This window comes from Pteropus medius, unplaced genomic scaffold (assembly GCF_902729225.1).
Source record: "Pteropus medius unplaced genomic scaffold, Ma_sr-lr_union100, whole genome shotgun sequence".
In the NCBI taxonomy this organism is placed as follows: domain Eukaryota; kingdom Metazoa; phylum Chordata; class Mammalia; order Chiroptera; family Pteropodidae; genus Pteropus; species Pteropus medius.
The window spans coordinates 6,583,044-6,596,818 of NW_024349799.1; the positions used below are offsets into that span (position 1 = coordinate 6,583,044).

Genomic DNA, 13,775 nt, shown 5'->3' on the forward strand with positions numbered 1-13,775 from the left:
TGCTGGTAGGGATGCAGAGAAACCATGTCTATAGGATTAAAGGAAATTATGTGACCAATGTCTCATCAAGTAGAAGATACCAATAAAGAGATAATATCATAAAAAAGAAACAAACAAATTCTGGAGTTGAAAAGTACAATAACTGAAATGAAAAATACAATAGAGGGGCTCAAACAGAAGATTTAAACTAGCAGAAGCAATAAATTGAGATCACTAAACTTGAGGAGGAAAAAGATAAAGAAAAATTAACAGACTCTGAAACCTGTGGGATACTATTAAGGAGATGAATCTATGAGTGACAGGAGTCCCAAAGGCGAGAAAAGGGGGAAAAAAAGCAGAAATAATGTTTAAAGAAAAAGTGACTAAGATCGGAGGAGGTAGGAGATGATGAAAAAGGGGAAGGGATTAAGAAAAATAAATTGGTAGTTATAAAATAGTCACAGGGATGTAAAGTACAGCATAGGGAATATAGTCAATAATATTGTAATAACTATATATGGTATCAGGCACATGCTAGACTTATTAGGGGGATCACTTTGTAAGTTATATAATGTTTAACCACTATGCTTAACACCTGAAACTAATATAATATTGAATGTCAAATGTAATTGAGAATTCTTTAAAAATTAAAAAAAAAAGTCTTGACTTTGGGTGGTGAACACACAATGCAATATACAGATGATATATTATAGAACTGTACACTTGAAATCTATGTAATTTTACTAACCAATGTCCCTACTCAATAAATTTAATTAATAAAGAATTATAAAAAATAAAGAAAGAAAAAAGAAAAAAAGAAAAAGAAAAGAAATAATGACTGAGAAGTCCCAAATTTAATGAAAAACATTTAGGACAGTGAAACTATTCTATATGATACTACAATACTGGATGCATATCAATATTAATTTCTCAAAATCCACAGAACATAAAACACGAAGAGTGAACCCTAATGTAAACTAGTGACTTCGGTTGACAATGATGTGTCAATATAGATTCATTACTGTAATAAAACTACTACTGCGGTGTGGAATGTTGATACCGTGGGAGGTTTGAGGGGGAGGAGGGAGTTGTAGGAGACTTCTATGTATTTTCCACTCAGTTGTCCTGTGAACTTAAAACTGCTCAGAAAAATAAAGTGTAGTAATTTTTTTAAAAAAAGTTTCCTAGAAAATATTACTCACTGTGTACCTAAATAATTGAAAGCAACAAACTTACATCACCCATATTGAATCCGTCCAGATCTAAGCATGGAGGCCTCTCCAGCACTTCTAACCAAATCATAAATGTTACCATTAAAATATTTGTTTTAATTTGGGATTCAGAGTCACAGTTAGTAAACAAGAATGGGAAGGAGAAATTGAAAAACAAACTGAATACAGCTGCTGAATTCAGAGTTTCACAACTCTATTTAATGGCATCCCTTAATTTCTTTTCTGAATAGGTCCCATACAAGACCAAACTGAACACCACCCACTCACTCAATGTACATTTTCTCCTTTCCTTAATCCACTCCGCAGTGTTATTCCATCATGTACATTTTACATTGTCTTTAAAATTTCTCAGGAGGTGGACGACAGGTCTGGTTTGTTCTCGAATTTTCATGTTTAAGGACATTTTAATAATTCTGTCTAAAAATATACCGCTTTAAAAAAAAAGACTAAAAATTTACTTATATTCTTGAGTAAGTGAAAATATACAGGTAAAGTGGTTAGAGAAAGATTAGGTTTATTTTTAAAAGAAAACAATCAACTTTTTTGTATGTTTTATTTTGCTCTTTGTTTTAATGAACCTCCTTAAACTTATATAAAAGTATTCCAATAAGCACTACTGTTATTATTGCCCAACATTACATTCCCCATGAAAAATCCTTTAACCCAACAGAGAATTATTAGAAGATCAAAACAGTTAAAACTTATCGGTATAAATTTAGGAATATGTATGGATATATATAAGGAAAAACTAGAGGATGTTACTGGAGGATCTGTAAGTTATATTTTGAAAGGCTAATTTAAATAAAAAAACCTAAATGCTGTGTAACGGCCTACTTAAATTACATACCTTTGTTCAAAATACCAGTTAATAAAAGTTCAGAAGCTAACAAAAGTAATTCAGCCAGAGAATGAAAAACTGCCTCATTTTATAACATAAATAAATTTATAGAGGAGTACTTATTCAAGGATTGAAAGAAAATACATCGTTTAATCTCCCAAAAATGTTTTTTAAAACTATAACATAAATAAAAGGAAAAATATCAACCACTAAGGTATCCACACATTTACAATTGGAAATACCGCCTCTTGCCTCAAACATTTCATTTGTACGCATTTATATTACAATCTGGGACATTTAGGGTAAAACAAGAAATATAATACAGGAACTAGAAAAGCAAATAAAATTTCACCTAAGAATGGGAGTTGGATATAGTTGGCAACCATAGCCTTTCTCTAAGTAGCTGTTCAGCTACTGATAAGCTTTAAAAAAAAAAAAAAGGCTTTCAAATCACTGAGAATTTAATATTTTATATACACACTTGAGCCACACTCAAGCAATAACAGTTGTACGCTGAATAGTAAAAATACTCAGAGTTGAACAGTAAATAACTAAGATGAATTGTAAGCAATTGCATTAAATCTCTGCCTACCAGCTTCTATAAAAAGATTTCGCAAACCAATTTTCTGAGTGGTTGTTGAGTTATGAACCCTCCATTTAATTCAAATATTTAAACAGGTACGAAGCATTTGTAAAATGTTGCAGAAATGATGACATATCGAAAAATCTATCTCCTACATAATAAACTATCGATCGGTCTACTATGAAGACTCTACTTCACAATCTCTGTCAAACATGTGATATTTTTCTTGCCTCTTTCATTCAACTAATATTTATTTATATACCAGGCACTGAATCATTATTTCCTAGCTAATCATCTTTTACGTTCCAGTGTAGCACTGACTTCCTCTTGAAGAACTTTCCATAGTAGTCAAAGACCAAGCTAACGGTCATCTCCTGGCAGGCTGTCTTTATTCCACAAAGGATTTTCCTTCCCTATTTTAAGTCCCTATCACACCAGCAAACTCCATGGGAACAAACTGTCTCTTGTTAACTGAGCCAAAGGAATGCGAATGGAGTCTCAAGTGAAAGAACTATCTTACAATGTGTTTAGCTGAAACGAGTGAAATCATCAAGGACCAATCTTTTTGATAATGGGCTCTTAAACATTTCAGTTCTATGAATCTTTTTAACAATATGGTGAAGCCTAAAAACCTCTTTCTCAGAATAATATTTTTTAAAGACAAAGTAAAATACTTAGGATTTTTCAATTAACACAGTAGACTATGTGTTTTTGATACTATGTTAAAATACAGGCTCTATCATAATTTTGAACCATAAGCAAAATTTAGAGAATGATATATATAAAAAAATATGAAAATATCCATTATTTTTATAGCTCACAAACTCATGTATACAGCTAATATTTCAGTGGTTTATTGTACATATTTGTAAGTGAAAGAAATTTTCATTAGAGATTGGAAAAAATAAAGATGATTTTTTTCCTAAGTTCACATACTCTCTGAATTCTATCCATGGACCTCTCAGATCTTGGACTCAGATTAAGAGGCCTTGTTTTAGATTCAAGAAGAAATGTAAGAGATCCTAAAACTCATAAAATAGTTCTCATAAAATGATCTTCTCTCCAAGAAATTACAAGATCCAATGTGAGATTGAATTAAGAATATAACAGGAGAAGAATGTCAATTTATATGCATTGAAATGTTACATACCTACCAAAGGAACAATCCATGCAAGAAATCATTGATAAGCCGAACTTCGTTAAAGTTAAATACTTCTGAACTTCAAAAACACTTTCAAGAGAATGAGAAGACAAGCCACAGACTGGGAGAAAATATTTACAAAGCATATATCTAATACAGGACTATTATCCAAAATATACAAAGAACTTTTAAAATTCAACAATAAAAATGAACAAACCAACTAAAAAATAGACAAAAGATCTGAACAGATACCTCAACAAACAAGATATACAAATGGCAAATAAACTATTACATGTGCATACAACGGGATGTTATTTAGCACTTCAAAGAAATGACCAGGGCAGAGGTGCATGCGGTAAAAAGAAAAAAGAAATGAGCAATCAAGGCATTAAAAGGCATGGAGGAGCCTTAAGTGTATATTGTTAAGTGAAAGAAGCCAATCTGAAATGACTACATACTGTAAGATCCCAACATATGACATTCTTGAAAAACTGAAGCTACGGAAACGGGTTGAAGGATGGAGGAATGAACAGAACAAGCAAAGCAAAGGAAATTTAAGGGTAAATTATTCTATATATATATAGTACTATAAAGATGGACATATGCCATTATATATTTTTCAAAACTCATGGAATATACAAGAGTGAACCCTAATGTAAACTGGAAACAAAGGTTAGCTAGGAAAACAAATACTTAAAGAAATGATTACTTAAGATAAATTATATCATAGTCATACAACTAGTGTTGCATGAATGAAAAAAAGGTATAAATATAAATATTTTTAATCTTATCAAAAAAACACAAACTGTGGAGTTCAAATAGAAATCAAATGACAAATGTAGCTCGAAATAATGAAACCACAGAAAAAACAATGGTTTTCTAGAATTAATCACTACACAATGATAGAGATAACTACAACATTCTTTAAGTTATATAATATGTTCTTATTATAGTGGAAAGTTGTAGACAGGAAAAAAATACAGCTTCCACTGTCTGAAGCACTCTATGGTAATTTGAAATATATACTAATACAAAGGAGATTTGACATAACAGATGGACTATCAAAATGAGTCATACTGGTTACTCAAAGTAGAGTGCTATAAGGGACGTAACTTCTAGACAGTTCCTTCAAATTTAACTTAATTCTCACAACATTCATAGCACTTCAATAAATCTTTGTCTTCAGTAATTAAATCAATTATACAGATCAACAATCACTACAAAAATCTTCCTCTTTATCAAAAAAGACTAATTAAGATATTAGAAGGAAGATTATTCAAAGTACTCTATATTATCCTCTTATCATCATTCTTTATTTGAAAAGAAAGGAAAGATGGGTCTTTCCATCAATTTTAACTAACAGAATCATTTCTGCAGAGTAAGATAAAACAGCAATCTCTTCAAACTTATCAATCAAAAAAATAAGATCTAAAAGAAAGTTTATGAAGACTATTTCAGCTCTGAAAGCGAAAGCAATTTTATCTTTTATTTAGAAATGAAATATTTTAAAAATAACTCCACTGGAGTGAAATACCACCACTGAAGTATTAAGCCAGTTTCTAACTACAAAACTTGGTAATTAAAAGGAAAAAATTAAGCATTTATCATGACTTTTACATACAGAAGAACTGTGGTTCATTCCTGATTGATGAGAGAAAACTTTTATATATAAATATATATAGAAGAACAGCAAATAATCAATGCAGAAAACACAACAGAATTAGAAAAACCACCATTCTACTTGCTTCAGTGTAACAAAACTTAAGTAAAAAGATGTTTCAGAAATGAGGCCAAACTAACACTATGCAGATTACTTGCTAATTTCCACAAGAGAAATGTATCTCCAATATACAGATATTTGATGGGTCACTAACTTCTCCATGTGATCAAACATAATATTATAAATAGCAAGAAAACCTGATATAATGTGTTTCCTGCTGAGATAAAGTAATGTAGACAGCAATACTTCCAGAGTTAAAAAAGAAATCTTAGACTGAATGAATTTAAAATCCTCTTTAGGGAATAAAGAAAACATTATTACAATTAAAAAAATATGACAAATGCAAAATTTGATTAAGATAACTGGTCTGGACACTGCAAACAAGAAAAGGTGTAAATTATATGCTGGATTAAAAGGAACTAAAGAGACATGTGACCTTTAATTAGATCTTGGTTTGAAGCAGTTAGAGAACACATTTTTGAGACAATTGGGGAATTTTAAATTATGATTTAGATATTAGATAATATAATGTGTTAATTTTCTGAACTGCAATATATTTGGTTATGAATTAGAAGATCCTTACTCTTAGGAAATGCATAGTTATCTTGTATTGGGTGAATTGTTATACTATATGTAACTCACATTTCAAATGGTTAAGCAAAATACACAAACATATATATGTTATATATACATATGGGTACATATATGTATATACATATATGTATATATAAATGTATATTAAAATAAACACCTGTTTAGTCTGTTTAGTAGAGGTGGTGGTATGTGGGGCATTGCTATACTATCTTTTAAATCTATTTTTAAGTTTGAAACATGTTATAATAAAAAAGTGGAGACAAAAATGAAAATAGAGCATTCCAAAACTGCTATAACATCTGTCCTTATTAAATGCCTTAAGAAAAAAAAAGAGGAAAAAATACAAGTAAACTAAATTATAAAATGTTACAAAGTTAAAAAGAAACTTGAAATTCCAAAGAAAATTCCAATTACATATACTAGTACGCAGTTTTAAATATTCAAGTTCTTGGCTTAATTATAATACAGAAATTAGTGCAACTCAACAGCACTACCTACCTACTGCTGCTATTCAATCACCACATTACTGAAGGTAAAACTAGTGTTTAAAGAATATCTAAATTTTTATTATAAATTCATTTATTCAATAACTACTTACTAAAGATTGTTTACTTTTCTGATATACACTGACACATATAAGAAAAGCCAGATTCCATATTTCATATTTTCCATTTCCAAAAATATTGATTGAAAAATCCACGATATAAATAGAAAGAAAAAAAAGAACATACCACTTGTATTAAAAGCCATACAGCACACTGGTTTCTCATGAGCAGGGAAGTGGGCCACAATACCATCACTGTCAGAATCCTCGCTCACAAGCACCTTTATAAAGAAAAAGAAGGCAAATGGAAGTTAACCTTTATTCACCAATTACTGAGCCTGAAGACATACACAGCTACACCACAATGTCTCTGACCAAATAACATGCTTCCACTATATTGGAAGATTATTCTTGTCAATATAAGGTGAGAATACTGCTTTAGGAATGAGGAGAAGATATAATATGACCCTGGAAGATCAATTATATAAACTGTAAAAACAGTTATCTTGACTGTAGATGACAGAGACAATAATTTCTTAAAGTGTAGGTTCACGATAGATAGATAGATAGATAGATAGATAGATAGATAGATAGATAGATAGATAGATAGACAGACAGATAGACAGATAGATAGACAGACAGATAGATAGACAGATAGATAGACAGACACAGAAAATGAGCTATGTAGAGCCATAAGAAACATATAGTTCTCATTGTGTTATAGCCAGCTTGAAAATTCTTGCTCATGATTGGAACAGAACAAGGAAAAACAATGTAACAGGTTAAACACAAACAAACAGCCATATTTTAGAGAAATTACCCTTAAAATTTTTATTTAAAATACAAAAGCTCTGGTCTTTAACTACTAGTTTTTACATGGATACATCAATTCTTTGAAAATATTACCAAGTTATAAAATCAGAAGTATATTAGGGTAGGTAGTTTTGCACCTCAAGTTTATTCCACTTAATTTTCTGATAAGGATATTAAAATATAATTTACATTCTATACAATTTGCCCATTGTGAATGCACAGTTGGATGATTCTTAGGGGGAAAAATTATATATATTTATTTTACAAAGCAAGTAATTAACTCAAGAAACAAAAAAAGTTTTACGTACCTAAAGTTTCAAAGGTATGAAAACCTACCATACAAATATTCGATTATGAAAATCAAACATAAAGAATTTAATACGAAGTAACCCATGAAGTAGTCTTACACTGGCAATTTTAATTTTTCTTTTAGTGTGAAAAACTTTACAGAGGTATAATTTACATATTATAAAAGTCACCTATATTATGTTTATAATTCAATGATTTTATACAATAGTATAACTATTACAACAATCCAGTATATAGAATGTCTGATTTGCCATCCTTTCCTATCTTTATGCTTTAATTTTCTTGCCTTATTGCTCTGGCTAGAACATACAATTCAGTCAAGCGACAGATTTATCAATTTTTTAATGGGTAGACCTTTTTTTATTATCAACTTCATCATTTTTTTTAACACCTACAGCACCTAGTCTTCCTAGGTGGTCTCCCATCCAAGTACTAACCAGGCCCAACCCTGCTTAGCTTCTGAGATCAGACAGGATCAGGTGGGCACGTTCAAGGTGTCATGGCTGTAGACTACCATCTTCACCATTTTTAAGTGTTAAGTTCAGTGATATTAAGTATATTCACATTGCTGTGTAACAGATTTCTAGAACTTTTTGATCTTGCAACACTGAAGCTCTATACCCACTACACACTAATTCTTCCTTCTCCTTCCCCCAGTCCTTGGTAACCATATTTCTACTTTCTGTTTCTAGAATTTTGACTGCTTTAGTCAAAATCAGTAGAAATAAAGTATTTCTCCTTTTGTGACTTTTTTCCTTTAGCAAAATGTCCTTAAAGTTCATCCATGTTGTAACTTGTGACAAAAGGTCCTTTACTTTTAAAGCTGTATAATATTATTACATTGTATCTATCTCACATTTTTATTTATTTGTCTATTAATGGATTGCTTCTACTTCCTGGCTACTGTGAAAAATACTGCAATATACATAGGTGTATAAATATGTCTTTGAGATCCTGCTTTGAATAATTTTGCATATAAACCCAAAAGTGGGATTTCTGGATCATATGGTAATCCAATTTTTAATTTTTTGAGTAACTTTTATACTGGTTTCCATAACAGCTGCATCATTTTACATTATCACCAAACAGTTCATAAGAGTTCCAACTTCTCTGCATCCTTGACAACATTTGATATTTTATGTTCTTTTTATAGTAGTTATCCTGATAGGTGGAAGGTGGTATCTAATTGTAGTTTTGATTTGCAATTCTCTAATGATTGATAATGTTGAGCATCTTTTCATATGATTATTGGTCATCTTTATATCAATTCAAGTCCAATGCACATTTGTTAATTGGGTTATTTTTTGTTGCTGAGTTGTAGAAATTCCTTATATGTACTATATATTAACTCCCTATCAGATACGTGATTTATAATTATTTTCTGCAATTCTATAGGTTGTCTTTTCACTCTGTTGATAGTTTCCTTTGACATGCAGAAGTTTTCATGTTTGATATAGTTCCATTTGTCTATTTTTTATTTTGTTACCTGTTCTTTGGTGCTATAGCCAAGAAATCATTGCCCAATCCAATGTCCTACAGCTTGTCTCTCATGTTTTCTTTTAGGAGTTGAATAGTTTTAGGTCTTATGGTTAGGTCTATAATACATTTAATTTTTATATATGGTGTAAGGTAAGGGCCCAACTTTCTTTTGCATGTGGTTATCCAGTCTTCCCAATGCCATTTGCTTAAAAAATCAAACAAACAAACAACAACAAAAAATCTCCTTTCCCCATTGTGTAGTTTTGACAGCCTTATCATTTTTGCATATATGCATGGGTTTATTTCTGCACTCTTTATTCTATTTCATTGGGCTACATGCCTATCTTTATGCCATACCACCCAAAGTGATACACATACTAAATACAATTCTAAGTACCAAATCATCTTAATTACCATTGCTTTGTAGTGTGATTTGAAATTAGAAAGTGTGAGAGCTCCAATCATGTTCTTTTTCAAGACTGTTTTGGTTTTTCAGGGTCCCTTAAGATTCCATAAGATTTTTAGGATGGTTTTTAAAAACATTTCTGCAAAAAATGTCATTGGGATTTTGATAGAATTGTATTTAGTATGTGTATCACTTTGGGTGGTATGGATATTTTAACAACATTAAATGCTTTTTAATAGTTACACATTTATTTTCATGTGTAATAGGAAAAAATATAACTAGCACATCAACATGTGACTGCACGGATACATTCCTTAGCATAAGACTAAAGTTGGAATTAAGTTTTAAAAAGTATGTTGGTTTAAAGAAAATATTACAGAAATAAGAGAATAGGAGGTCCTTGGTTATGACAAAAAAATGTGGAGGTAGTATATGAATGCCTGGTTTTGGGACTCAGTGCTCTAAGCTTCAGGCAAGAAGCTGTGCTCTATCTAGTCAGAGGCCCTTAAAGGGTTCTACAGAGAAGCTCCCTCAGTCTGTGAAGAATGGGCAACCCCAGGGAGGAAAGGACACCTTGTTTAATTTGTCCATGTCCTACAAAACTTCTAGAAATTACAAAGCAACAAAAGTGGTTTTCCTTAAAAGGGAAGAAGAATCTTCTAGGTGCAGCCTTGAGGAGGCAGTGGTCACAGAGCAGCCTGGGCAAGAGGGCTTAAGTGAAACTTAGGAGGACAACCAGGGGGCTGAAGGGACACCCCCCAGCCCTGTCCTGGAGTGCGTGGGCATGTGAGGTGGGCGTATGCAAGGCCCCAGTCAAGGCTGCAGAAAGAACACTCAGAGCTCTGCACCCTGTTCCTCAGCATACAACAAGCACTTAATCAATGTCTGCTGACTCACAGTTGCATACAGGAGGAGCGCCAAAAGGCAGGGTGGAAGAGCTGCTGATGACCTTGGGTGTCAGCATATCTCACCCTCTCCTCCTGCCTCTGCTCTTCAGGTTGACAGCTGGGCCTGGGCCCCATATCGCCCAGGTAAGAAGTCCATGGCCGTGCCACCACTAGGACACAATTTTGTACATTTATGAATAAATAGGAGACATTTCCTATTAAGACTGACTCCCCCAAAAAAATAGAATGTGCCTCATCATTCAAACCTCACATTTTTATAAAAGCGCTTTTTAAGGGACCTTGGAGTTTTACTCAAACAGCTCAGTCCTGCAAGCCAGAGATGATCTCATCACCCCATAGAGACACCTAAAGTGTCATTGCTAGGGAAACAGGGTGCCTTCTGGAGACTTGCCCCAACTCACTCCTGGAAATGGGGTCAAGGCCAGCACTCAAGAGGGGCCAGAGCCTGGGAGTGTGCACCTGGGGTATAAAGGTCATGGTATGGAAGACTTCCTATGCCCAGGGGAGAGGAGGCTGGGGCTGGGCTGGCTCAGCCCAAATGGACCGACGTGATGAGCTGGTCCCTGTTGTGGCTCAGGAAGAAAGTGTGCTAGAGCAGGTCAGGAAGGAAAACCAAGTCAGGCAAGGGACCCGGATGGGAGCTACAGGGAGGCTCAGGGCCCCAAGCTTCCACGGTGTTCTCAGTAGCTCCGTAGAGGCACTCCGCTTCATGTGGCTTGGCTTGCAGAAGAGATGTTTGTTCAGGAGGTAGCAGCCTTGGTCCGCAGGCTTCACAGAGAGGAGGATCCTACAGTCCTCGCACCTATAACAATTTTCATGCAAGTTTCTTCGCATGCACTCAATTATGAAGGCATCCGTCCCATCTTGGGGGATGATGGGACTCTCACATATATGGCACATAGGAGCAACAAATTTCCTACAGAAGTCCTCTAGGTAGTACACCTCATTCTGGCTGTCCAGGGCAAGGTTCTCCTTCCTGATGCAATGGGAACAGATCACACTCATGAAACAGGCTGGGTGAAAGCTCCGCCCAGGGCCCTGATGATGTGTTCCCGGACCACCTCACCACACTTGCCACACTTCTCCAGGGTGTCGCGGTAGTAGGGTTCGCAGAGGGGCCACCCATCCTTCTGGTAGAAGCTCTGCCCCACCGGCTGGCGGCAGCAGTTGCAGCACGTGAAGCACTAGGCGTGGTACTGTCTATTCACGGCTTCCATGGCCAGCGCTCGGAGGGGCACAGTCTTGCGGCAGAAGACACCAACGTCTGTGGATGCCTCTTTCTTAGGGAAGCCAACAGGCTCTTCTGGGGCAGGCAGCAGCTCCTCCTTTGCAGGACCCTGACTATTCAGCTGAGGCTTGAATTGAGGGCCCTCCACCAGGGGCTCTGGTGGGGGCGGGGGTGAGCGCAGATGCAGCTGCTCCAAGTCCGAAATGAATTGCGCCCCCATTGAGGCAGGGGGCTCGTCATCAGAAGGCGGCGGCAGGTACGCTGGTGGGGTTGCCGGCGGAGGTGGAAGGAGGTCCAGGTCCGGGAGCAGGTCCTCACCATCCAGGGTAGGAGGAAGAGAGCATCCCCCAAGGCCACCGGTGGTTCTCAAAGCGTGGCTCCTGGACCAGCAGCAGCGCCTGGGAGAGTGTTAGAAATACAACTTCGGGGCCTGCTCCAGGCCTGCAGAATCAGAAGCTCTGCGGTGGGGTCCAGCCACGGGGAGCTTAAGTCCTCCAGGTGGTGCTGAAGCCACTCCTTAACATTAACTATTAAAATCCACAAGCAGATGTCTTTCCACTTATTTGTATCTTCTTTGACTTCTTTTAGCAAGGTTTTAAAGTTTTTATTGTACAAGTCTTTCACCTTCTTGGTTAAGTTTTTTCTTAAGAATTCATTTTATTAAAAGATTAACAAAACTGACAAACCTTTAATTAGATTAACAAGAAAAGGAAACTCGAATAGCTAAAATTATAAGTGAAAGAGGAGCCATTAAAACTGATATTACAGAAATAAAAAGGATTTTAAGATACCTCTACGAATAATTACATACCAAAAAACTAGCAAACCTAGAAGAAATGAGTAAATTCCTAGAAATATACAACCTACCAAGTCTAAATCATTAAGAAATAAATCTGAATGGACCTATAACTACCGAGGATACTAAAGCAGTAATCAAAAACCTCCCAATAAAGAAAAGCCAAGGATCAGATGGCTTCACTGGAGAATTCCACCAAACATTTAAAGAAGAATTAAAACCAAACCTAAAAATCTTCCAAATAAATCAAAAAGAAGAGAATTATCCCAAACTCATTTTATAAGGCTCTCACTGTCCTGATACCAAAACCAGAGAAAGACAAAAAGAAAAACTACAAATCAATATCCCTGATGAATAGTGAATTCAACATAAAATAGGAACAAACTAAATTCAACACATTAAAAGGATCATACGCCGTGAACAAGTGAGATATATACTTGTAATGTAAGGATGGTTCAACATAGAAAAACCAATCAATGACACTACCGTAACAAACTGAAAGATAAAAATCAATGAAGAAAAAGCATTTGACAAAATTCAATCACTTTCAGGATAAAAACATTCAACAACGTAAGAACAGAAGGAAACTAGATCAATATAAGAAAAGTCATGTATACAAAGCCCAAAGCTAACATCATACACAATAGGGAAAGACTGAAAGCTTTTCCTCTAAGATCAGTAAGAAGATGAGATGCCTACTCTCTAAGCACTACTATTCAGCACAGTATGGCAGAGTCTAGCCATAGCAACTAGACAAAAGAAAAATGGACAGATGGACAGACAGAAGGAAGGTAGGGAGAGAGGGAGGAAAGGAAGGAAAGGAGGGAGGAAAGGAAGAAAGAAGAAACAAAGGAAAAGAGAGGAAACAAGAGAGGGGAAAGAGGAGGAAGGGAAGAAAGGAGGGAGGACAGAAAGAAGGAACAAAAGAGAGGAGAGGGGAAAAAAGGAAGGAAAGGGAAGAGAAGGGAAGGGAAGGGAAGGAGAAGAGAAGAGAGGAGTGACGGGGAGGGAGAAAGAGAAAGAGAGAAAGAAAGGCACACAAATTGGAAAAGAAGTAAAATTGCCTCTGTTCACAGATAACAAGATCTTATAGAAAACCCTAAAGATTCCACAAAAAAACTGTTAGAATGAATCCAACAAAATTGCAGGATACAAAACCAACATTCGAAAATCAGTTTAGTTTCTATATGCTAACAATGACCAAT

The 13,775-nt window shown here is 34.9% G+C and overlaps 1 protein-coding gene and 1 pseudogene across 1 annotated transcript in view; both read right to left on the reverse strand.

Annotated features, from left to right (window-relative positions):
• The window catches only part of BCAS3 (BCAS3 microtubule associated cell migration factor), a 512,946-nt gene that overhangs the window by 356,320 nt on the left and 142,851 nt on the right, over nucleotides 1-13,775 (reverse strand). Inside the window, 1 exon segment of the mRNA XM_039885843.1 lies at nucleotides 6,819-6,912. Coding sequence (XP_039741777.1) covers nucleotides 6,819-6,912 — 94 coding nt within the window.
• LOC120621238 (uncharacterized) lies at nucleotides 8,142-8,264 on the reverse strand (annotated as a pseudogene).